Consider the following 27779-nt stretch of genomic DNA (forward strand, 5'->3'; position numbering starts at 1 on the left):
CTCTGTGTTCCAGTGCCACTGACCTTCCCCTCTTGAGCCATGATCCTTTCCCTGAGTTGTTCCCCTGGCTCCTGTTGTGGTGGTTACCTGCATAGTTCACAGCCCCGTTGTTATCACAGCTCAGAGCTCATGTGTCTACTTCATAGTTCATGCTTCTGCTTCATAGTGCATAGTTCACAGCCATTATCTCACTGTCAAAGTCACTTGTAAATAAAAGCTTTATCACGTTTGAACCTGTTGCCTCCGTTCTGTGTCTGCTTTTGGGCCCATTGCTCTGGTTCTGGCCGCCCGGCCGTAACAGATTGTACATATCAATGTAAAATTTCAAATTAGAAATAGAGAAAAGTGATAATGACTGTATCATTTTTTATATATACAATAAAGACAGTTAAATAGTGAAACATCCATTATGCACAACATTACTTAAGCAGTACGCCCTTAGTAATTACCTACAATTAATTATTCAGTACTTAAATTGCTTACATTGCAATTTGCATCTCCTTCGCTGTAAAATACCTGGAAGTTAGGTGAGATTACGTGACTCTAAAACATGGCCCACGCCCCGGAAAATACAGGGCACTTGCAGTGTAATTATTTTATTGTTTTCTTTAAAAACCTGTTTTGTTACCCAAAATTAAACAAAATTACAGGGTATTTACACCTTAGTCACAAAACCTGATTTCTTATCCAAAATTACATGTAATTTCAGGGTATTTACTCCTCAGTTGTGGGTTCTACTGTGTAAATATTTATTGTTTCTCGTACAATACCTGGCACAGTCTAAGTGATTCCATAAAACAAAATGTGCCCCCACAAAGTACAGGGTACTTACAGTGTAATTATTTCAATGTTTCCTGACTTGTTACTCGATATTACACGTAATTAGAATAGATGTTCTTCAAAGATTGTTCAAAGAAGACTCCAATGTGTAGCAGCCACTGGCATCAAAAATGTTAGAAGAGTCTCTAACAGGTGTAGCCATTTATTTTCTTCACCAGGATAAATAGGCTCATTTTCTGGACATCGTTTGAGCACCATGAAAACTACAAAATGTGGAAAGACTGCTACGCACACAGTCCCTTTGAATTATGTTGCAGCAATAAAACAATAACAATAAAGGAGTTTAAATAAAGCCGCATGATTTTGAAAATAAGTACTCCTGATGTATGCGTTGAGTCACTGATTAAATACAATTAAAAAAACAACTTTTTTTTTTATAAAAATGCATCAAGGTGCCTCACAGATCAATTAAATAAAATATAACATCACATCATATACCTCACTCTATTTGTCAAGGGTGCAATCTTCTGTGAACACTTAAACATTTTTTTGTTGTTGTATACTTTATTGATCCCCGTGGGGAAATTCCTCTCTGCATTTAACCCATTCACTCAGTGAAGCAGTGGGTAGCCATTGGGCACCCGGGGAGCAGTGTGTAATAATGGAGGGTTGGACTGTACGGTACTGTTTCTTTGTCGGACTTCGGTCCCCTACTTTAACCTTGACCTGACAGACTAAATATCCCCTTCGGTAGTTTCATAAAACATGTCTAAGTTGCCACTGAGACTTTGATAACGTATCTTTCTTGACGATAACTCTGTCATTCACTTTCAGATTATGGGGTTCTCTTTGCCACCTATCCCAGAACTGCTCAGTTAGGTATTATACTCTATGCCAGGGGTGTCAAACTCATTTTGGTCTGGGGGCCGCATACAGCTTAATCTGATCTCAAGGGGGCCAGACCAGTAAACTCATTCCAAAATTACAAAGAATTAACAGTAAGTCCACTTTTTTTTCTTTGTATTAGTGCAAAGAAGAAATAAATTATAAAAATCTTTACATTAAATTAATTGTCCTTTTACACTTTTACTCAGTTTAACATTTATTTAAGTGCATTATACATAAAAATCTGATCACAGTGATTGTACAATGTTTTAAAACATTTAGTCAACAAACAGTTTTGTGGAACTTAAAAACACTGCCCTCCATGTTAAAATACATCAAACACATCTAAATTGAGAAATGAATGAATTTAAAATCCATTTTCCACATCTAGGAAGCAATTCTGAAGACATAAATTGAGGCCACACACTTGAAATCTTAAGTGGTAGCTGTTTTAAACAGACATTTGATGAAGTAAATTTGGCCCCTTCCTTGTTAATGCATAAAATGTAAACAAAAAAAACTCACATAGATAACATATGTGGCATGCATAAGACATAATAATTTACTTAACAATAGTCTTCTCTTGTAAATCTGTTTCTGACTACCACTGACTTTCACAGCAATTACTAGAGCATATATTCACATTTGTTTATTTTATAGTGCAACGTTCAAAGCAGCATTCCATAGAATTTAGTCTTGCTCAGTATTTCCCCCTGAAACTTGGCATCTTTTAGCCTGCACAAGTGCATCAATATCAGGCATCATATCCTGAGTAGCAGCCAGTTTCAGAATCTCATTTAAGTGCTTATGTGTGAGCTTTGAGCGTAGCTTAGTTTTATTAATGGTCATGAGTGAGAAAACTTGCTCACAAAGGTAGGTAGTCCCAAACATGGACAACATTTTTGCAGCCAGTGCTGTCAATTTAGGATAGCGTGGTAGGAGATACTTGTAAAATGTGTCCAAGCCCACAGAGGCAAATTTGTCCTTCAATTCTACATCACACTGCAAATCAATGATTTCAAGTTGCATGTCAACAGGCACATCAGAAGCTCTGACTGTGAATGGTGAGCGAAAAACTGCGAATTCTGTCTCGAGTTTGCTAAAGACCTGAAATCGTTTCTCAAATTCCCTCAGCAACTCTGAAATCTTGTCTTTGTACTGTTTCACATCAGGATTAACACTTGCTGCGCACACATCTCGGAGACAGGGAAAATGAGCAGGGTCTCCGCTTGCTATCTGCGTCTCCCATAACGTGAGCTTTAACTTGAAGGCATTTATGCTGTCATAATACTGTGTTACAATTTTTTTGCGTCCCTGCAACATTCTGTTCAGATTATTCAAGTGCTCTGTAATATCAACCATAAATGCAAGGTCCTGCAGCCAAAGTGGGCACTGTAATTCCTTAACAGGTTTTCCTTTTTTCTCCATAAATTGTCCGATTTCCCCACGTAGATCAAAGAAGCGCTTCAGCATAGCACCTCTGCTTAACCATCTTACCTCAGTGTGGTATGGCAGACCATGGGTAATGTTACAGTCACTGAGAAGGCTGTCAAACTGACGATGATTGAGACCTCTGGCTCGGATGAAATTAACAGTTCGGACAACCACCTCCATGACGTGATCCATTTTTAAGGACTTGCAGCATAATGTCTCCTGATGCAAAATGCAATGAAATGTCCAAAAACCACCCCCTCTATTTGCGGCTTGTACTTTCTCTCTGAACTTGGTCACAACACCTGCTTTTTTCCCCATCATTGACGGCGCACCATCAGTGGCCACGCTTACGGCGCAGGACCAGTCCGCCCCGACCCTGTCCAGTGCTCCAACTACGGAGCGGAAAATGTCCTCAGCTGTTGTGGTGTCGGTCATAGGCACCAACTCGAGAAATTCCTCTGTGACAGTCAAAGTATCATCAACTCCACGAATAAATATGGCCAGTTGAGCGACGTCTGTAATATCAGTACTCTCATCAACTGCAACAGAAAATGCCAGAAATGACTCCACTTTGCGTTTCAGTTGGCTGTCCAAATCTGCCGATAGTTCCAAAATCCTGTCTGCCACGGTATTTCTCATCAAGCTAATATTGGCAAAAGCTTGTCGCTTCTCAGGACACACAATTTCAGCAGCCTTCAGCATGCAGGTTTTGACGAACTCCCCCTCAGAGTACGGCTTTGATGCTAATGCTACTTGGCTAGCAATTACGTAGCTGGCTTTCACCGCAGCATCACTGACCTCTCGGCTCCGGGTGAAAACAGATTGCTGTTTCCTCAGACCAACCAACATTTCATTTACCTTCTGTTTTCTCAGTTCTCCGTGCAAGCTGTTGTATTTTTCACCATGTTGAGTTTCATAGTGGCACCGAATATTGTACTCCTTAAGCACCGAAACTTGCTGCATGCACACTAGGCACACGGGTTTCCCATTCACCTGCGTGAACATATAGGAAGAAGTCCATTTTTCTTGAAAAATCCGACACTCTGTGTCCACTTTTCTCTTTTTTGATAAAGACATTTCGCTGATGAGGGTGCCGATTCAAAGAGAAAAAGCGGGTAAAGCGATTGAACTGACTAAAACACAGCGCCCCTAGTGAACAACATAGGAACTGCAGATTTTAAAGAAAATGAAGTTTATTCTTTTTTTTTTTAATAATGCAAATTTATCCCCGGGCCAGACTAAACCCCCTGGCGGGCACCCCTGCTCTATGCCATCTTTTTACTGTACACATGTCTTTTCTCACAGATTTCCTGTGTATTGGTAGGGGAACTTTGGATTTCATCAGTATAAGATGCTTTGGAGTAAGAGATTGAGGTGCCTTTGGGTCATCAATACAAACAATAGCCCATACTCTACACTGTTCTGGCCACTGTAAATAAATGTTGATTAGTGCATCCGATAGCACAGCAACTATCTGTCATTTTAGCAAAGTTGAACTCAAAAACAGAGAATTGCTGGAGGGCAAAGGACCAAAGTACTGTTTTTGCCCACCAGATGGATGCGAAATCTTCAACTCCCATCTCCAGCAGAGCTTCGACAGAATTGCGAGGGAGAGTCGGGACATTGAGTCCAATTGGACCATGTTCAACACCTCCATTGCTGTAGCTACCACACCAACGTGGTTGGTGCCTGTTGTGGTGGAAACCCCCAAACCAGATGGTTGACAAAGGAGTTTGGAGATTCCATCAAAAAATGCTTTCAGACTGCCTCAAAGACAGGGGTGAGGTCACTGAGGTAGTTAAACAACTCCTTTGTGTCAAGGCCTCTAGGGTGGCTGAGGTTCACCCTGAGTTCCTGAAGGCTTTGGATGTTGTAGGGCTGTCTTGGTTGTCTCCCGCATTGCCACAAGCAATTTGATCCTTATACAACCATTGCAAGAGCTTGGTCCACATGGAGGGCAATAAGTCAGACTAGGCATAGCAAGGTGGAAAAAGGCTTCCACTTGGGTGGTCTCAGAAACTCGTCTCTGTTTTTCATAGATGATGTGGTTCTGTTGGCTTCATAAGTGACGGTCTCCAGCTTGCACTGGAGCGGTTCGCAGCCAAGTGTGAAGTGGCGGGAATGAGCCCTGCTGCTAGTATTTTGCACCCTGCTGTTATGTGCTGGATTATCTCAGGGACATCTTTGCACAGCCTGCACCTGGGGTCTTGCCTGGTGTGGTAAGTAAGTAAGTAAGTAAGGTTTATTTATTAAGCGCTTTTCGTAGACAGGCAGTCACAAAGCGCTGTACACAAAGGTTAAAATAAAGAAAACATTAAGTAATAGAATAGACAATATAAACAATGCAAATTCAAAACAATTCAAAAGTGTTGATTAACAGAAGGCCTGTTTAAACAAAAAAGTTTTTAACTGCTTTTTAAAGGATTCCACAGAGTCAACCAAACGTAGTTGTGGTGGTAAACTGTTCCACAGCCTTGGAGCCACAGACTGAAAGGCTCTGTCCCCTTTCGTCTTCAGTCGTGTACGGGGAACAACCAACAAACTCTGAGCCTGTGAGTGAAGACAACGAGCAGCAGTGTATTTTATAAGAAGCTTGGATAAATGACGGACACAGAGGTAAGTGACGGAAGTGACGGACAAGGTAAGCGACTCATGTTGTAACTGACGTCAGACGCCGGAGATTTTGGCGGAAAATTAAAGCGAATGGTGGTTTAGATTTGAACAAATTCCTTTAAGCTTCAGTATTACCAAATACACTTATCAATTGTCTTATAACTAACAACATTTGTCTAAATCATCTCCAACACCCTGGAGAACAACGGGGAGAGTTTAGAGGCTCTCCAAGATTACATTGATCAGTGCTTCCAGGATCTCGTGATGAAGAAGGCTCAGTGTGCAGCTTCCCCAGCAAAACCTGAGACGCCGTCGTCTAAAAGACTTCGCCCGGCAGATTCCCCCGGCACAACATCGCCAGCCAGCAAAGATATTGTCGACATACTGGAGTCAATCGACCAACGATTATCCAGTTTCGATGCAAGGCTGTCCTTGGTGGAGATTCTTCACCGGGAATTTAAATCCTTGCAAGAGTCCCTGGAGTTCAGCCAGCAGCAGGTGGAAACGCTTGCTGCTGAAAATGCCACGCTAAGGGAGTCGGTGAAATGTCTCACAGACAATGTTACTCAGCTAAATAGAGAAAATAAAAAAATAAAAGAAACAGTTATAGATCTACAAGCCCGTAGCATGCGTGATAATCTGGTATTTTCTGGTATTCCAGAAGCCGCTGGAGAGGACGCGGAGACCACGGTAAAAAGCTTAATCAAAACCCACCTGAAGCTGCCGGAGGACACGGTGAAGAACATCACCTTCGATAGGGTGCATCGCCTCGGCCCCATTCGGGCTGCGGCCGGGAGACCACGTCCTATCGTGGCCAAATTCGGCCACTTCAAACAAAAGGAACAGGTGAAAAGCCGCGGCAGGGAATTAAAAGGAACGGACTTCAGCGTGAACGACCAGTTCCCCAAAGAGATCCTGGAACGACGCAGGGTCCTCTTCCCAATCCGACGCGGCTTCATCCAGAAGGGCTCCCGCGCTGTCATCGCTGTGGACCGGCTGTACGTGGACGGAGTGATGTCGCGACCCCGACATCACTCGGTGGCTGTATTAACTTCACACCAGATAAGAATCCGCTACACCCTTTCCCCACCCACTCACACTAACTTGCATTAACATCTGTTTAACTTACTAGTATCAAATCAGATCTTAAGTGTGATTTCATAGCAGAATTAACACCATCACTCTCCGTGAATAGTTTGATTGGAATGTTTCCGGGTTTTTTTTGTTTGTTTTTTTTCTCGTTTTTTTTCCTCTCTTTTTCCCCCTCTTGTTTTTATGCTGCTCACCCTTGTCTTTGGTTTCTTTCTTTCTTTTTTATTTCTTTCACTGCTTCGATCACCTGCTTCCAGACTCATCCACAAACAACATCCTTTATTTCGACACATATGCACAGCACGATCACGCACAGTCATGCGCTCAACGGCAGCACATTTACATCAGTCAGACAGCGCACACAGTCGTACAGGATACACACACTTAAACCAAGCGTACTCATATTAGTAAATATGCACACACATAGTCAGACTCAGGGAGCATCTTGCCACACATTTTTTCTCTCTCTCTCCCTCTCTTTATTTACGAACAAGTGATGTACTCTCTCCACCTGTCTAAGCAACACACACAGCATACACCCCTAGTTATACACAGACATCTATGGGCGCACTAAGATTCGTTACATGGAATATAAATGGAGCTGGCTCCAGAGAAAAAAGGTTAAAAATATTTAACCAACTCAAAAAACTACAGGCAGATGTTGTCCTTTTACAAGAGACCCACAGACCTCTTAGAGATTCGAATGAACTTAAAACACCTGAGTTTCCTAATGTGTTCTCAGCTTGTTATAATTCTAGACAAAGGGGAGTAGCAATTTTAATCCATAAAAAAATTAATTTCACAGTACTCGATACAGTTATAGATCCAGAGGGTAGATTCTTAATCATTAAACTATCTATACTTGATAAAAAGCTATGTATTGTAAGTGTATATGGTCCAAATGTTGATGATCCCTCATTCTTTCACAGTTTTTTCAGTGCACTCTCTGAACACTTAGATGGCACACTTGTTCTTGGAGGCGACCTCAACCTTGGACTAAATGAAGAAATGGATAGGCTCAATACAGCAGGAACTCAGCGTAACTGGCAGTCCATAAATATAATCAAACAGTATATGAGCGACTTTGGTCTTTGCGATGCATGGCGCTCCCTTCACCCCACCAGTAAGGAATATACTTTTTTCTCACATGTCCATCACTCCTACTCTCGTCTGGATTATTTTTTGGTCAGCAGCTCACTGCTGAGGGACATTTCAGACACTGAGATTCACCCTATAGCTGTCAGCGATCATGCTCCTGTATCTTTAGCACTAATGCACAAGAATAATACTACGCCTAGTAAAAACTGGAGATTTAATACATCACTGCTTAAAGATGAAGACTTTATTAAATATTTTAAAAAAGAGTGGACTTCATATTTAGACTTTAATGACACTCCTGGAACATCAGCTTCTGTTCTATGGGAAGCAGGGAAAGCTGTGATGAGAGGTAAAATAATTTCTTTCTCATCACATAAAAAGAAAAAAGAAAACAAAAATATTCAGGAATTAGAAAAAACCATCAAATCACTAGAAGAAGCCTATGTGTCCCACCAAGATCAGGAAACATTGAACAAAATACGCAAAACAAAACTAGAATTAAATGAGATAATTGATAAAAAAACAAAATTCTTATTACAAAGACTACGCTTACAAAATTATGAACATAGTAATAAATCCGGTCAATTTCTAGCAAACCAGCTAACAATAAATAAAGAAAAAACAACTCTATGTGCTGTTCAAGACTCATCTGGGAACACAGTATATGACCCGAAACAAATAAACAACATTTTCAGGGATTTCTATAAAACGTTGTATTCACCACAAATAAACCCATCTGAAAAGGAAATTGATCAGTTTTTAGACAACATAACTCTCCCAAAATTATTAGACTCTCAAGCAATGGCACTGGATTCGCCACTGACACCAGGTGAACTCCAGGAAGCCCTGATAAGTATGCCCAATAATAAGGCTCCAGGTCCAGACGGCTTTCCTGCAGAATTCTACAAAGAATTCTGGACGATTCTAGCACCAGTTTTTTACAGAACATTGTTGGAAATCAAAGAAAATGGCAGACTTCCATCAAATATGAATTCTGCAAACATTAATCTCCTGCTAAAACCAGGCAAAGACCCTGCAAGCTCTCTCGAAGAGACTAGAGAAAATAACCCCCCTCTTAATTCATCCTGACCAAACTGGTTTCATAAAAGGTAGGCACTCATCAACAAATACACGTAGATTACTTAATTTGATAGACTACTCATACAGTAAAAACCTTGAAACTACAATATTTTCTTTAGATGCAGAAAAAGCGTTTGACAGAGTTAACTGGAAATTTCTATTTGCAACTTTACACAAATTTGGTTTTGGATCTTCTTTCATCAACTGGTTAAAAATATTATATAATTCCCCAACAGCTTGTGTCAAAACAAATGACCAGATATCCTCCAGCTTCTGTCTCCTGAGGGGCACCAGGCAGGGATGCCCACTCTCCCCTTCACTGTTTGCAATTTTTATTGAACCACTAGCAGCAGCAATTAGACAGAATTCAGTAATTAAGGGCATAAAATGCAAGAACGTGGAACATAAAATCAGCCTTTATGCGGATGATGTGTTACTCTTTCTCCAAAATTCACAAACCAATATCTCTGGGGTGATTGAATTGATAAACTCTTTTGCAAAAATATCAGATTACTCAATTAACTGGTCAAAATCTACAGTCCTTCCGATTAATTGCTCCTTCCATAATTCCTCTTCTACTCCACTGCATTCGGGAAATATAAAATATTTAGGTATTAACCCATATGGAAAAGATATATATAAATCTTATAAAGTTTGTATCTGTCTTGTGTGAAACTTGTATGAAAAGCATACAAGAGTGAAAACAGATATAATATCCCTTGAAAAATTATATAATGAAACTTGTATGTTTTGGATACTTACTAAAACAATATATGAAAGTAATGAGAAAGTGGCCACTTTCATGAGTAAATCATGTAAGTTTTTACTATTTCTTTTCCATATGAGAATGTTTCTCCCAAGCTTGCAGATCTAACTAAATTAAACCATATCCCACTTTTAAAGAAAGTAGAAGGTGATCTGGCTAGGTGGAAATGTCTACCCATATCACTCATGGGAAGGGTTGCCGCTATAAAAATGATGGTCTTACCAAAAATAAATTATTTATTCTCAGTGATCCCAACTAAACCGCCACTAGATTGGTTCAGATCTCTAGATTCATATATGTCCAAATTCCTTTGGAAAAATAAGCCCCCACGTATGAGCTTAAAAACACTACAAAAGACCAAGGATAAAGGAGGATTAGAACTACCTAACTTTCAGCACTACTTCTTAGCCAACAGGCTTCAGTTTATCTCAGGATGGCTAAAACATACCTTCTTAGATGAACCTTGGCTAGATGTAGAACAAGCACTTTGCAATAATCTAGAGATTTCAGATCTACCATTTATCAGCTCAAACATCCAACGACATGAATGCTTCAAAAGCGTCAACATCAGCTCTTCTCTGACAGCATGGTGGGAGTTTCTGAAGTTGACAGAGTCTTCATTAATCCCATGCAAACGTACACCTATCCGGAACAACCCTGACATATTACAAAACAATAATATGATAAACTTTTCAAATTGGAGTGGTAAAGGAATCAAATATTTAGAACATATACTAGAAGGAACAGAATTTATTTCATTTGAAAGACTAGTTACACAATATGGGATCAACAAGAAAAGATTTTTAGAATATCAACAAATTAAATCCATAGTAAAAAAGAAATTTAAACCGGGTCAAGTTGAACTACAAACACCACCAAGTGTGGTTCAATTTCTTACTCTTAAAACCCCCAAATTACTATCCAAAATATACAGAATGCTTTCTAAAACAGATGAATCAATATCACTTCCTATTGCAAAATGGGAAGCGGATTTATCAGTTAACTTAGACCAAAACTTCTGGTCTCAGATTTGCTTAAAAACCTTTCATCTAATTAGAAATCCCAGTCTTCAATTAATTCAATACAAAATATTACATAGAGTGCACTATACAGGTCATCGGATGTTCAAGATGGGCTTTACGTCTACCAACAACTGCTCACACTGCCAAACCAATTCACCGGACAATTATATCCACGCTCTTTGGTTCTGTCCACCAGTTCAGAAGTTTTGGCGCGAGATATGTGAAGACTTATCAAAGTGTCTGAAATGTAACATTCCAACTTCTCCTTTAGTGTGTTTGTTGGGCAGCTTAGATAATGTCACTACAGAAAAGAATATAGCCCATATGGTTTTCACTGCCCTATGCATAGCCAAGAAAACAGTCCTCATGAACTGGAAAAATAAAAATAATCTTAATTCTAACCAATATAGAAATTATCTATTAGATTACATTAGTCTTGATACAGCCTCTGCCACCACATCAGATCAATTGCTCTGGGCTCCTTTGATCAGCTCCATCACCTAGTGGGGGTGGGGGGTCATAGTTTGGTCCCACCTTCACTGTTGTGATTGGTGTGGGGGTAGGGACGGGCTTAGGGCGTCGGGGGGTTCCCCAGGAGCATCTTCCTTGGGGGGCTCAACCCGGGGTAGCGGTCATGGCCAATTAGGGGCTCTGTCGGCTCTTAGGAGACGGTTTCCTCGTGGCTGCGTGCAGCGGGGCTAGGGGAGGGTCTGTGCTGACGGACGTGGGTTACTGACCTGGTAGCCTGGCTGCCCCTGGGTGGGTCCGGGACGGGCGTGAGGTTCTGGGGGCGCTCCGTCTCTGGGCTGGGGCCCTGGCCGGGCCTCGGGAGCTCGGGTCCTGGTTGGTGTGTTGCCGGGGTTGTGGGCGGGTGGGTGTATGGGGGCCCAGCCCTGGCGCAGGGTGCCGCCAGTGCATCGAGCCACCTGGGGGGCTATTCAACTGGTGGGGGAGGTTGTCACATCTTGCAGGAGCTTTCCTCTCTTCAGGAATTCTCTCTGCAGGAGGGGGAGATACAGGAGAGGTGGAGGAAGAACTCAGCCTGGGTGCCTATTGTCTTGTGTAGTCTGGAAGATGAGTGGATGATGGGGTGGGTGCAGTTTTCTCTGTGGTGGGGTCGGGTGGGCTGTCCCAGGCTCTGTAGGGCCGGGCGGCGCTGCTGCACTGGGCCCCGGTTCGGATGGGCCTGGGCCCCCTTTCCCTGGCGGGTTGCAGAGTATGGGGGTGCCTACTGGGGTCAGCGGTGGAGCTAGGAGGAGGAGTTGGCCGTCCAACTGGGGTCTGGAATGTGGGGCCTCCCTGCTGCTGCGGAGTCGGGGCGGTCTGCTTCTCCCCACCGCAGGGAAAAGGGTAACACCACCTGGGTCTGGGTGCAGTTTCCCCCTCCAGGGGCAAGGGTACCTAGACCCGGTTCTTAGAGTACGCTTGGGGAGTGTGATTGTGTGTACAGTGTCTCTTTATGTCTGTCTTCACGTTGGTTGAGTGTGGAGTAATTGCTTATGAGAGCATGAGGGTGGGAATGAATGTTTGTATTTGAGTGTGCCTGTATGTCTGTGTCTATATGTCAGGTTGGGTATCAGACGCCACCTCTCTGGGGACATCTCAGGCCCTTCAAGGTTTGGAGGCCTATCTCCCCCCACCACTTCCCCTGCCGGTGGCGGACGCCCTCAGACATCGGTGCGTTGGTGGTTCTTTGTGTCTGGGGGTGGGCGTCCAGGTACACACCGGCTCACTCCTTGGTGGCTGCTTATCGGGGCCTGGAACCTGGGGCTCGCTCGGGCCACTTCGGGGGTGGGGTGCCCTCGGCCTCTCGGCCTGGGGCTCGGTCACTCTGGCACAGCTGGCTGCCGGCGGAGCTCATGGGCACGTCACTGCAACCCCCCCTGGCTTCTGCTCCGCGGCTGCTGAGTGGCCCGTCATCTGGGACTCTCCTCAGCTCTTTCTGGGATAGTGGCGCGGCTGCCCCTCTGTTGGTCTTCCTTGGTCTCTTGTGTTCTGAGGGCCTCTGGATGTCTGGAGTTTTGATCTCCTCCATACCTGCTTCATGCCCTGGAGGATGGGCCAGTGGCCCCCCACACCCTCTAGCAGATCATTACATGAAGGAACCTTTTAAATACAAGCGCGTTCATGCTCACAGGTGTACACATGGGTGATCACACACACAAACTACACCCTTTTTGGCTCCTACCTCAAAGCACACTGTGCGCTGTCGATCTTACGTGCTGCACAATAATGTTTAATATTTAGTATTTACTGTCATATTCCCATAGATCATTGTGATGTTGTTTATTATATTGCTCTCTTTTTCTATCTATGGCTGCACCAGCTACAGGGGCCTGGCTAGCTACGGGTGAATGAAGGGTGTGAAGCCCAGTCTCCAATTCAGTAATCCTGGCCTCCAGAGCTCTCGTTTTCTTCTGCTTGTTTTCTTTTTTCTTTCTCAACAGGTGATCCAGGTGATCGATATATGTATTTTTTGTCTACTTATTCTGTTGGTTTTTGTTTTTTGCCCTTTTCCTCCGTCCCTCTTCTCAGCTGTTTTTCTTTCCCTCTTTCTTTCCCCCAGTCAAGTCTGTCCCGTATTCAGCAAGTGAAAATAAAATAAACAATAAAAGGTGAATCAAATAGACCATTACGGCAAGGCTGGGATGGTCCATTTGGTAAAGTAAATCAGTTGGGCATCTTTCTTCGCCTTTAGACAATAATTCTGATGGCAAAAGAACCAAACGGGACAGGCAAAAAAAAAAATAAAAAAAAAATAAATTAATTAAAAAAAAAAAAAAAAAAAAGAAGTTTGGATAAATAATCTGGGGCCTGGCCATTTAGTGCTCTATATGTTAAAATAAGAATTTTAAAACGAATTCTAAAATCTGTTGGGAGCTGTGGGATTGTGATATTACCTTGTGCCATGTTATACCCCTGATTAATGATTGTGAAATTATTATGTAGTTTTAGTTTGCTTTATTCTCCTGAAGAGGTGACAATTATTAGATTTATTAGATAGGTGTGTATTATCTTGTACCATTGATCTGCTGTGAATGTGTTACACTGTTTCTTGACATTTCATACTGCTGAATCATGAAGAGAATATTGTGTGCAGAGAGTCAGGGCCTTTCTGTTCTGATAGCAGAGGAGACAGACCACATTCTACAGGAGTTTTACCCCTACCATCTTGTTGGAAGCAGATAAACAGGGAGCCGAGGTCATAACTTAGGCGCCGTGTGAGAGAAAGAATGTGAATGTTTAGGCTCTTATGACTAGGTGGGGGATCGATGCTGTCTGCGTACAGTATCCATCTCCCACACGTGTGTTCATTAAAATCATCGTTTGACTTCACCCGGCCGGACCAGTGTTGTTATTTTGGTTTTCCTCTTGTATCCATCTCCAATATCTGAACCTTAACAGAGCCAATGTAAAGAATATAAAATGGGAGTAATGTGAGCACGCTTGCTAGAACGTGTTAATAGCCTGGCCGCTGCATTTTGTATAGCTTGGAGGCGAGAAAGAGATGATTTGTCCAAGCTGGTAAACAGGGCATTACAATAATCTAAACGCGATGACACAAATGCATGAACAATTTTTTCTAATTCAGCTGAGGAAACCATATGTCAGAGTTTAGAGATGTTCCCTAAATGAAAGAAGCAGGAAGGAGACAAAAACTTTACATGTGAGTCAAGGCCCAGAGAAGAATAAAATATTATGCCAAGATTTCGAATATTTGACTTGGCAGAAGGACAGAAAGAGGCAAGAACCTGATTGATTTTAGAATGTAGTTCAGAAGGAGCTACAATCATGGTTTCTGTTTTATTTTTGTTTAAAACAAGGTAATTGTTAGAAAGCCAATCAGAGATTTGAGTTAAACACTGGAATAGGGTGGACAGCCTATCCAGCTGGTGAGGCTTAAAGGACATATGCAGCTGAATGTCATCAGCATAGAAATATCACTAAAAGATTGAATAATCCCAGCTAAAGGAAGAATACAAAAAGAAAATAATAATGGACCCAAAACTGAGCTCTGTGGAACCCCACAGGTTTGGGGGGCAATGTTAGAGGTAAAACTGTCAGTCCTAACAGAAAAGGTCCTATCTGATAAGTAGGAAGAAAACCAGTCTAAGGCAGATCCAGATATGCCAGCCAAAACCTTCAACCTGTTAAGTAGGATTTGTGGTTGATAGTATCAAAGGCTGCACTGAGGTCAAGCAAAATGATCACAGAACAATCCCCTGCATCAGAAGCCATTAATAAATCATTACAGACCCTCAAGATTGCAGTCTCAGTGGAGTGATGCTTTTGAAAGCCAGACTGAAAAGGGTCAGCAATCTGTAATCTGCATAGTAAGGATCTGAACTGATTTTCTACAATTTTTTCCAGTAATTTGCTTAAAAATGGCAATTTTGAAATAGGCCGGTAATTACTAGTAAAGCTAGGGTCTAGATTCTGTTTTTTCAATAGAGGAATTACTTGTTTGAGGCCAGGAGTTGCCTACCCCTGATCTAATTACTGTTTAAAATAGAATGGAACACAGCCTTGCCTCAGTGAATTGTTGATGATGGATAGTAGTGTGGGACCAATGCTGGTGAGAGTCCCAGACAGGACAGAGGGAGGTAATATATCTAAGGAGCATGATGAGGATTTCATTTTACCTATCACTGTAATTAAATCATTAAGTTTGATTGGAGAAAGGGAAATAAATGACCCAGGACACCGAGGGGTATCTTTATAGGGGGTAGCACTTGAGGAAATTTTGGATCTCAAGTCGATCACCTTATTTACAAAGTGATGGAGAAAAGTATTACAATCTTCATCAGAAAGTAATACAGCATGCTGGGTTGGAGGAGAAACAAAACTGTTGATGGTATCAAACAGAATTCTTGGGTTATTCTTATGATGATTTATAAGATTATTGAAATAAGAGGCTCTAGCCTCTTTCACGGACTCATTATATAAGTGAAGATGATCTTTGAAGTGCTCAAGATGGACAACCAGACCAGTGGACTTCCAGAGACACTCTGCTTTTCGACAGGAGCGTCGAAGACCATGAGTTTGATTATCTAACCAGGGTGTGCGGGAACTAACAGAGCAATGCCTAGTTTTGAAAGGAGCAACCTGATTGAGAATGGCAAGACAGTGTTCATTAAAAGAGTTAATAAGGAGATCAACATCATCAAAAGAAGTTTTAAAATCAAAAAGGGAAGAAAATTTAGAAATAACAGAGTCATCAATAAAGCGCCTGCGCCTAATAAAACCTTGCGGAAGAGACTGAGTTAACAGACACATTAAAAGAGACTGACTTATGGTCGCTAAAAACAACGTCATTTAAATTCAAGTGGTCAAGGGAAATGCCATAAGTGAAGACCAAGTCCAGAGTGTGCCCAGCAGTGTGAGTAGGGCCTGATACATGCTGAACAAAATTAAAAGAGTCCATGATGCTCAGGACTTCCTTAGTGGTACTATTTGATGAGTCCTCTGCATGAATGTTAAAGTCTCCAACAATGATGACCTTGCCCAGTTTAATAGTGGAAGTTAAAAGTTCTTGCAAGTCTGCCAGAAAAGATGCAGCAGACCCAGGTGGACGATAAATTAAGATACTGTACATGGGCTGATCTCTTCCAATTTTTATCATAATCATCTCAAAAGAGTTGTAACAGCTTGAGGAGATCATCTGACATAAAAATGTCTGTCTTTTTAAAAATTACAGCTGTTCCACCTCCTCGTCGAGATATCCGAGGCGCACAGAGAAATGAACAGTGGGACATAGCTCTAAAAGATGTGAGACTTCATTCTCACGCTGCCATGTCTCAGAGATAAACATAAAATCAAGCGTCTCTGCACAGAACAAGTCATTTAAAATATAAGACTTGTTGGCAATTGAGCGGGCATTAATTAACATCATTTTAATTTTGCGACCCACCGGGACAGGTGTAGAGTAGCCTGGAACAGAGTCCGCACAGTGCGGTAAGCCACACAGTAAATCAGGGTTCCTACCGCGATGAGCCATGGCTTTCCATGGTTTCAGGTGACAGCCGAGATGGTAAACACAGGGGGTTGTGGGGATTAATCCAGCTCCAACAAGTCTCAGGCGTATCTTACTGGCAGCAGCCCAAGAGTAAGGCCCCTGAAGATCCAGTTCTCTGCGAAGCCGATGAAGCAGCACAAAAAAGCCTGCTCTCTTCCCCCGCTTCTTCTGATGAGTCCTTGGAAGCAAAAAAGAGCTGACCGGCAAGAATGGAGGTAAACTGGATGCTGCGCCACGCTCAAGCGGCGGTGGGAAAACAACCTTGTTTTGTTGACTCTGAAAATTATCCATAGCAGATTTGATCGCCAATAACGCATGACGATCATAAATCCGAAGGGAGATGACGCCGGACAAAAAAGTAGCAAAGACACTAGCACAACATGAAAAGTAAACAAACAGACGGACAGAGGCAGTGGCACAGCCAAACACAGACGCCATCTTGCTTCTCTCAGACCTCAGTCCAACGTGCCCTAGACCCCAGCCTCTATGGATCTTGTACTTGAAGCTTGTTCATGTGCTGTTTCTTGTTCATCCCATTCAGCTGACTGCTCAGGACTTGCCTCACCCTCTGTAGGTGGTTTCAGCTTTCCTAGCAACATCTTTGTGATTTCCATTTGCCCCTGGGATTCCCAGGTATTTGTAGCTCTGTTTTCTCTATCAGGACACTGTTAGAAAATCAAAAACTAAGTATTCAATCAGATATCATCTCTAATAACAGTTACAGGCCCCATGTCTTATTCAACACCATAAATTCTGTTATCAACCCTCCACCCACCACAAACTTACCAATGTCTCCAGCCACCTGTGAAAACTTTTTACATTTTTTTGTCGATAAGGTTGCTACTATCAGGTCTCATATCACTCCTCCAGCTCCCCCATATTCCTCAGTTATTTTTGATCACTTTGAGCTTGTTTCTCTGTGCACTCTGCACAGCCTCCGGCTTATGATCCTTCAGTTCCCCCATATTGTTTCTCTGTGCACTCTGGCTGAAGTAGTTTCCCTTCTTAAGCCCTCTATGTGTCACCTCAACATTATCCCAACTCGCCTTTTCAAAGAAGTTTTTGACACCATTGGACCTAGAGTTTTAGCTGTTATAAACACCTCTTCTAATGGGAACCGTTCCAACTGATCTTAAGCATGCCATAGTGCACCCATTTCTCAAAAAAAAAACCAAATCTTGATGCAACAGTTCTCTCAAATTTTAGACCAATCTCTAAACTCCCCATCCTGTCCAAAATCCTGGAAAAAATTGTTTTCATTCGGCTCCAGGCTTTTCTGGAAATTAATGGCATCTCAGAAACATTTCAGTCTCATTTCAAAGCGCTACATAGCAGTGAAACTGTCACAGCCGAAGCCAGAATGTGAGGTGGACCCAAAAGCAGACTCAAACGGTGGCTCAGAATGAAGTGAACACGAGTTTTATTTACAATGAAGTAGTGATGATAATATTTACAGGTGAAAAAGGCTAAGAATGGGGCTAGGGCAAATGAACATGAACCATGAGGTCTCAGTCAAAGTGAATTCACTGCTATGAATGCAAATGGGTAAATAGAATGAGCTAGAGCTATGAGATTACCGTGAACCTTAAACATGAACTGTGATAGGCGAATCTCAGCAGTGGCACGGGAGTCGATGGTGGAGAGGCACTGAAACAGAGGGACAGCTGAGTCAGAGTTGGTTTGGGAAAATGACTTAGATCCACAGTTGAAGTATGAGGCAGTCTTACTTGTTCGCAGGTAGAGTTTAACAGGAGGGGGAGGCGAGGAAACAAGCCTGGGTGAGTCCAGAAGAGTAATGATCCAAGATTCCAAACAAAAACAGCAGGGGGGACAGGCTGGTGAGACTGCAGAAGGCCAACTGAGAGTTTTACCGACTGCAGAGATGTGAAGAGAGACCAGCGTCCAGGTGAGTGAGGTTATTGCGAGGATGACGGAGTTTTCCAAGGAACCACTGAAGACACAAGAGAGCAGAGGTAAGTACATGAACTATGAGAAACATGAGAATCATGGAGCTGTACACTAATGTAGGTTAGCAGACAATCTGGCGAATGCTGGTTCTGAACACTTGTCTTAAATACAGCCGGCTTGATTAGTCTCAGGTGGTGATCCTGGAAGGAGTGATGAAGACTAAACCCAGAGGAGGAGAGCAGGGGGTGGGGAAAATTACTGTGACTCACCCAGACCACGACAGAAACTGTGCTTTTAAAAGTTTTTAATGATCTTTTATTAATTGCTGACTCTGGCAACCCTGCCATTTTAGTGCTTTTAGAGTGCGGCATTTGATACAGTGCATCATAGGATTCTACTATCAAGACTGGAGAGCTATGTGGGTATTAAAGGAACTGCAATGAATGGTTTAGATCAGGGGTAGGCAACTCCTGGCCTCAAGTGCCGGTGTCCTGCAGGTTTTAGATGTGTCCTTGATCCAACACGGCTGATTCAAATTAGTAAATTACCTTAACATGTCTTGAAGTTCTCCAGAGGCCTGATAATGAACTCATCATTTGATTCAGGTGTGTTGACCCAGGGTGAGATCTAAAACCTGCAGGACACTGGCACTTGAGGCCTGGAGTTGCCTACCCCTGGTTTAGATCTTATTTAACTGATAGGAGTTTTTCTGTCAGGTTCGGTGGCTCTTCATCTACATCCACCCTCCTTACATGTGGAGTCCATCAAAGAGCTTTCCTTGGCACAGTACTTTTTTCCCTTTACATGCTCCCATTAAGCTCTATTTTCAGAAAATATAGAATCTCATTTCACTGTTATGCCGATGATTCCCAAATCCACTTTCCTCTTAAAAAGAATTCTACTGACTCTTTAAAAGTTCTGTTTGACTGCCTCGATGACATTAAATCATGGTTACATTCAAAAAATTTAATGCCAAAGGATCAAAAAATGGAGATTGTATTATTAGGACCTTTTGACCCTTGTTTTTCCCTTAGGGGTGACCTTGGAACCTGTGACCCTGTGAAAAGTGCAAAACTCCCTTTGCAAAAAATCTGGGAGTGTTCTTTGATGGCAGTTTTTCATTTGAGAAACAAATAAATTGTTATAAAGGCCAGCATCTTCCAGCTCAGGGCCCTTGCAAAAGTTAAGAACATTTTGTCATCTGCTGACTTTGAGAAAGTAATTCATGCATTTATTTCATCCAGGCTTGACTACTGTAATAATCTATATTTTGGTATCAGCCAGGCTCTGCTCTCTCGTCTTCAGCTTGTTCAGAATGCTGCAACCTGACTCTTGATAGGCGCACTTAAACGCAATCATATTTCCCCAGTCTTGGCTCGTTTACACTGGCTTCCAGTACGTTATAGAATTCATTTTAAGATTTTATTGCTTGTTTTTAAGTCTCGTAATGGATTAGCTCCCCCGTACCTCTCTGATCTTTTAACAAGAAATAATCCAAGCAGAACTCTTAGGTCAGCTGATAAGTTTCTTCTGATTGTTCCTAGAAGCAGACTGAAACACAGAGGAGACCGGGCCTTTGCAATTGCTGTGCCTGAACTTTGGAACAGTCTGCCTCTTTAAATTAGGATCTCTCCAACACTTGACAAGTCCCATCTGAAAACGCATATTTAATCCCGAGCTTTTAACTGTTACTGAGTTTTTGTTTTGTTGTCTTTGTGTGTGTTTGCTTTACTTTTTATGTTGTACAGCACTTTGGTCAATTGTGCTTATAAATAAATTGATTGATTGATTGATTGATTGTAGCTGTCCTCTAAGTCTGCCATGTGGCCTTCTGGTAGTGCAGTCCCCTCAGTTCTGACTACCTTCCCTCTCTTTGTTACCCTGCAACTACACTTCTCCAGTTCGATTGACATTCCAGTGCCATTGCTGTATTCCTTATGGTGTAAATCAGTGAATCGATGTCTCGTTAACTTTTGGCATACAGCTTGATATCATCCATGAAGAGGAGGTGGCTGATGATTGCTCCATTCCATAGTCGGTATCCATAGCCAGTCTTGTCAATGATCTATCTCACTGAGGGGGTTCAGGCCTATGCAGAGAACCAGTGAGGAGAGGGCATTTCTTGGTAAATCCCACCCTTTTTGGTGACTTGTGCTATAAGCTTGAAGTTGACCTCTTGTGTTGTTCACCACATCTCCACTGAGTTCCTGATGAAGGCTCTTAGGGTCCTCTTGATCTTGTATAGTTGTAGGCATTCCAGGATCTATGTGTGAGGCATTGAGTCATAGGCTTTCTATGACTCAATCCAGGCGGTGCACAAGTTGGTCAGTCGAGTCTTGCAGTCTCAGGAGACTGCTCTGTTTACCAGCAGCTGGTGTTTTGCCCCTCTGGTATTCTTGCCAATTCATTTCTGTGCCCCGCTCATGTATTGAGCCATGTGCCTGTCCATCTTAGTCACTATGATGTCTCACTAAGAATCCCTTTTATGTGGTACTTTTTGTCACAAACAAGAACGCTATGGACTCAGGAGCAGACCCAATTGCTCGAACTATGTACAATTTTATTGAGGGGAAAAAAAACACTTAAACAAGGCTCAGTCTAACAGAAATTATACGCAGGAACTGAGGGAGACCAGGTGATGGAGAAACGGATGTGGAACACAAGGAGAACACGGGCGGGAACTTCTTCAAACACAGGAGAGAGGTATTACTGATCAGGGAAATAATTAAAGGGGCTGAGGTGAGTGGTACTAATGGAGAGTCTTGCGCTTACTTGAAAACACCGGCTATTAGGCAGAGGAGGGGTTGCCGTGGGAGCGATGCAGGGAAGCTGATCCAGGTTCCAGGGTGTCCAGGGGAGGGGGTGATGGGTTTAGATTTTATTATTGTCATTTGTATTAAGAAATCTTTAACCATATATTATTAGAGGTGTATAATCGATTGTGTAGTGATAGGATGTGTGATCTTTAGTAGTCTGCAGAGACACGTTGTGTGCATTCCAGAGTGTTCTGGCTTTCACACCCACATTCTGGGAGCATGGGAGAGGTCGTACTTTCTCTTATTGTTTTATGATAGACTAAAACTAACATAGACACGTTTATCCTAAGTGCCTTTTGTTTAGATGAACTGCTGGACTTTCAGACCAGCAGGTTTAGGGAAGTAATTTATGGGGTCACGCTCTGACACCCCCCCCCCCCACCCCACACCCCACACACACACACACGCACAGACAAGGTATTCTTTGTTCACATGTATACCTATGTAAGATGTTATATGTTAATGACCCTATGCATATTCATGTAACCACAATAAAAGGAGTGCTATGGGGAACCTGGCTGAGAGTCTGATGGAGGTCAAGTGGCTGGAACGACACTTGGCTCCAGGCAGGTCTTCCTCATGCATGAGTAACACAAAGAACTTTGCCTACTTGTGTCTTGTTTTTGCTGTGTAGCAAATTGTCCTTAACATTCCAGCGAATAGGTTTATGCTACAAACCTATCAGGGGGGTCCACTGTCGACGCACGGGCAGGAGGGCAGGCCTAGGAGGGGGTGAGTATGTAGTCCTAGGGTTGCAGGTAGACTGGGGAACGGAGGGGAAACAGAACCTGTGCTGCTGACAAGCACGACGGGTGATGTATCTGGAGAACACTGGAGACAGAGAACACATTAATCCAAGACCCAGGCAGACCGATGCCAAACACAGTGAAGGCCGAGTTTACCACTAGTGGTAGCAGGACGAACTGGTGGGGAGTGGCCGGCAGCGCTGGCTTATAAACCCTCCAGATGAAGGCCCGGGAATTGGAAGCAGGGGTTGAGCTGACAAACTCCACCCGAGGGAACGGGCAACAGGAGCCTGGACCACACCTGACCAGACACTCCCACGGCATATGACAGTTTTTGTTGTGGCACTGAAAGGGATTGGCCCTCTTTTGGGATCCTTGGGGATCATGATTGTCTGGCCATCAGTTCGCCATTCCAGGTGTGTCTCGTCTACTAGCAGCTGGTTCGTTTGTGCTGCCAGACACTCACTGAGTGCAGTAGGCTTCTTCAGCCAGTAGGCATGAATTATGTCATGGCCTGGTGCTGTATTTTACATAGAATCACATTTGCTGCTGTTAAATCTATTAACAGCAGAAAAATTTAGTCCATTCAGACTCTGATTTTTCTTCAGCAGCGATGCTGGAAATGAAATAAAAGTCTCCATGACAACAGTGTTACTAAGCACTGCACAGTCATTTCTTGTTGATACTGATGTCATGGTGAAAGTCTGCAAACTGTGATGACTGAACTAGAATCACATTTATTGTCTTCTATTTCTCAGACTGACTCTGCAGCAAAGATTTTCCTTCTCAGCGGGAACAACACCAGTTTGCTCAGGTTGTCTTTCAGGACACTTCTGTTGGCTTTTCATCTACTTCCTGTCAGTCAGAGAAATAATCATGTGAAAATCATGTTTATTCTGAAAGCTGAAGGAGGCTCAGACCACCTATCTTAATATAAGCTTTTTGTTCAGGATCACATATTTCCTAAATTCTCTATGTGAGGATAAAGCATGACTAAGAGAGGTTATAAGAAAGAGGGAACATTTCCTTACAAGCAGGACTTGCAGACAGTGGGAAGGAGGAGCTATCTTTTTAAGGGAACAAACTTCTGGCCACAACCAGTGTAGCCAGTTTAATTAAAAACTTATCGATAACTTCCTATTTCACATTGTAATCTTCACGTGCTTCATCCGAAGTGCACTCTCTGTTGATTCACTTGCTAATTATAGTCACAGTATCCACTCACTGTGTCTTCACTTGCAATCCGCTTGCTTAGCTTAGCTCGCAGCAGACTTTCTTCTCTTCACCTGTCCCTCTTGCACTTTTCTGCTCCTCTGCCTTACTCCTCTGCCTCCATCAGCAATGATAATGCTTGTAATAAATGTAGCCTATTTGTAGCTCTGGAAGCCAGGATCACTGAATTGGAGACTCAGCTTCGCACCCTCAACAATCCCACAGCTAGCCTGGCCCCTGTACCCAGTGCAGCCGAAGGTAGTGTAGGCCCTGCTAGCTCTCCACCGGCAGATTGTCCCGAGAAGATGGACATGTTTCTAAAAATGACAGTAGAAACAGAAGTTTATTAAACCCCCCAAAATGTGACTATCCAGAGTTGGGACCAGGAAGCAGAGCTGCAGTCTTACACGCCTGTCTGCAGCTTCTCTCCTCCTGTTACCGCCCCCCCCCCAAAAAAAACCCATTTCCGTAGAGACTGTGTCAGTTCCCAAACAGACAAAGAATTGGCAAAAAAGGACTTAAACATGAAAAACCACTAAAAAAAGAACAATACACTAACCGCATCTGCACCAAAGAGTCTTCTAACTCTTTGTTAGTACATGAATTAATAATTGATCAACAAATCAATTTATTCTGCCTTACAGAAGCCTGGTTACAGCAGGATGATTATTCTAATTTAAAAAAAAAATCAACACCCCTGTGTCATACAATCAGAATCCTCGAAGCAGGCAAAGGGGGGTCATGGCAGCAATCTTCCACACCAGCTTATTAATCAACCAAAGATCCGGACACAGTTTTAATTTGTTGGAAAGCCTTGTCCACCCTCGCTGGAAAACACAAAATCAGTCTTATTTGTTCTCATCTATCGTCCACCTGGGCCTTACAGAGTTTCTGTCTGATTTCTCAGACTTTTTATCTGATTTTGTGCTCAGCCTGGATAAAATAATAACTGTGGTTGATTTTAACATCTATGTAGCCTCAAGATGGCATTTAATCTGTTATCATAGTCAACTGGCTTACCTTAAAATGTAAAAGAACCCCCTAAATCTTGTTCTATATTATGGCATAGAAACTGAACATTTAACAGTGTTTCCTGAAAACCCTCTCCTGTCTGATCATTTCCTGATAATATTGAATTTACCATAATTTATTACAGAGCAGTGGGGAACAGATTTCATCACAGTAGATGTCTTTCTGAAAGTGCTGTATCTAAGTTTAAGGATATAATCCACCCACTGTTATCATCTTCAATGCCCTGTACCAGCACAGAGCAGAGCAGCTACCTGAACGCTACTCCAACAGAGGTTGATTATCTTGTTAATAATTTTACTTCTTCACTATTCACAATTATCTCGCGCATCATAAATTCCTCCACAGCGGAGAATTTCTCGGATGCTTTTAATTTAACTTTATCCCCGCAAAACGGCGTTGATTTCTTAACAGATCTATTTAATAACCATTGTTTTTCGATTTTAGATGAAATCTGTCCGGTTAAAATGAGACCAGTTTCTGTTTCCAAGTCCTTACCCTGGCTAAATGACAACATCCGCTCCATAAAACGTGACTGTCGTAAAGGTGAGCGCTCATGGAGGAAAACTCATTTAAATGTTCATCTCCTTTACTTAAAGGATCTTTTAGCCTCTTTTAACAATGCAATTAGAGATGCGAGGGCTGCTTATTTTTCTCATCTGGTTGCAAAGAGCAAAGGTAATCCTAAAGTATTATTTGACACTATTACTGATATTATTACTCCTGCTCCACCTGCTGCCATTATTTCTTCTAATGAAGACTGTGAAACATTTCTTTCTTTCTTTCTAGAAAAAATTGGTAATGTAAGGAAAAAATTGTCCCCATCAGCATCTGCATTGTCAGTTCCTACGCCAGCTCAGCCTGTCATTTTAGAAAGCTTTTTACCCGTCTCACTAACAGAGCTGGAAAAAATAGTTAATGCAACAAAAGCATCCTCCTGTTCACTCGACATTTTACCCGCATCGTTATTCAAAAATGTCTTTCACTCTATTGGTCCCTGTGTGCTCACCATAGTTAACACCTCACTGGGATCTGGTAAAGTCCCTGCTTATTTTAAAACTGCTGTTATACACCCCCTGTTAAAAAAGCCTATGCTGGACCCATCTCTCAGTAGCAATTACAGACCAATCTCAAAAATACCGTTAATTGCTAAGATATTAGAGAAGGTTGTGGCTAAGCAGCTTACAGCAGTTTTAGACAAACATAATCTCTTTGACAAATTTCAGTCTGGCTTTCGTAGAGCTCATTCTACTGAAACAGCCCTTCTTAGAGTTTCCAGTGACATTCTGATGCAAAATGATGCGGGAAAGTGTTCTGTGCTCCTAATGTTGGACCTCACATCAGCCTTTGACACCGTTGACCATTACATGTTGCTTGAAAGGCTGAAATACTGGGTTGGTGTATCTGGGTCTGCCTTAGAGTGGTTCTCCTCGTATCTCTATGAACGATACTTTTCTGTGGCGGTCTCTAAGTACAGGTCATCTTCCACGTCCCTGTCCTATGGTGTGCCACAAGGTTCTGTGTTGGGGCCCTTATTGTTTTTAATGTATCTACTTCCTCTCCAGCATGTTTTGAGCCCCTTTGAGGACATTCGCTACCACTGCTATGCAGATGACATCCAGCTATATATGTCTTTTAAACCTGAAGATGTTTCTAAGCTGCAGATTCTAAATGTGTGCTTAGAAACCATCAAAGGTTGGATGGCTGACAACTTCCTCCAACTTAATGAAGAAAAGACTGAAGTCCTTGTATGTGCTCCAGACAGACATGTACCTAACATAATGAATGCTCTTGGTCCTCTTTCAACATTTGTGAAATCGTCTATCAGGAACCTAGGGGTAACCTTTGATTCTGCTCTTACCCTGGATGTCCACATCAAATCTCTGGTTCGGTCCTGCTTCTATCATTTAAGAAACATTTCTAAACTGAGCCCTATAGTATCTCATACTGAACTGGAGATTGTTATTCATGCATTCATTTCATCACGATTGGACTACTGTAATTCACTGTTTACATGTCTAAACAAAAACTCCCTGGAGCGTCTGCAGATTGTCCAAAATGCTGCAGCAAGGCTTCTGACAAGAACATCTAAGTACTCTCATGTGACACCGTTGCTTATACAGCTGCACTGGCTCCCTGTTGAATTCAGAGTCCATTTTAAGATACTGGTTCTGACATTTAAAGCTCTTCAAGGACAAGCACCAGCCTACATCATTGAACTTTTACAGCCCTATGTCCCTAGTAGGTCCCTGAGGTCTTGTGATCAGGGCCTACTTGTTAATCAGCATACTAGGCTGAAAACCAAGGGTGATAGAGCTTTTGCCACTGTGGCCGCCAGACTGTGTAACTCTCTTCCTCAGAACTTAAGATCTGCAGACTCATTGATTACTTTTAAAAAACAGCTAAAAACACATCTTTTTAGAATTGCATTTTGTTAACTTTGGACTGTTTTTGTTTTATACCTTGTGAAGCACTTTGTGATCCTTTATCTAGAAATGTGCTATATAAATAAAATTTTACTTGCACTATGTATGACACTGGATACTGTGGCTCCTGTGAAAAAGAGAGCCTCAAATCAGAAGTACTTGACTCACTGGTATAACTCTCAATCGCAGACCTTATAGCAGAAAGCTTGTAAGCTTGAGAGTAAATGGTGTATCACAAATTTAGAAGATTGTAATTTAGCCTGGAGAAATAGCTTGCTGCTTTATGAAAAATGAATAAATAAATAAAAAAAATCCATGAAGCTCGACTATCTTACTATTCATCACTGACTGAAATAATAACAACCCTAGGTTTCTCTTCAGCACTGAAGCCAGGATGACAAAAAGTTGTTGAGCCATTCATTCCAACTAGTAATGACTTCATGAATTTCTTAACAACTAAAATTTTAACCATATAATCCATAAAAAATATACTCATGATAATCTCACAGACGTAACATTATGTGCAAGTACCTTCAGTACCATTGATATTTATTTAGTCTTTATATCCAACTGGTCTTTCTGACTAAACTTCAGTAATTACTGCCTCCAAACTGTCAAAGTGTCTTTTAGACCAAATCCCTACAAGATTGCTCAAAGAAGTCCTACCATTAATTAATGTTTCAATCTTAAATATGATCAACCTATCTCTGTCATGGTTCTGCATCTGTGACCCAGTGTTCATGTGTTTTTGACTTCTGATTCTGGTTTATTCAGTACTCTGAGGTTGAGATTCTGTTCCTGGTTTTGGTTATTATAGTTGTGATCTCTCTGCTTGTATCCCCAGATCTTAGTTTAT

General features: G+C 42.2%; 1 protein-coding gene across 1 annotated transcript in view; it reads right to left on the reverse strand.

Annotated features, from left to right (window-relative positions):
• LOC134616906 (immunoglobulin lambda-1 light chain-like) overlaps positions 1–27779 on the reverse strand; it is a 47915-nt gene that overhangs the window by 4685 nt on the left and 15451 nt on the right. The window contains exon 3 of the mRNA XM_063461975.1: positions 13831–13838. Coding sequence (XP_063318045.1) covers positions 13831–13838 — 8 coding nt within the window. The remainder of the gene's footprint in view (positions 1–13830; positions 13839–27779) is intronic.

Source organism: Pelmatolapia mariae, linkage group LG18 (assembly GCF_036321145.2).
Source record: "Pelmatolapia mariae isolate MD_Pm_ZW linkage group LG18, Pm_UMD_F_2, whole genome shotgun sequence".
In the NCBI taxonomy this organism is placed as follows: domain Eukaryota; kingdom Metazoa; phylum Chordata; class Actinopteri; order Cichliformes; family Cichlidae; genus Pelmatolapia; species Pelmatolapia mariae.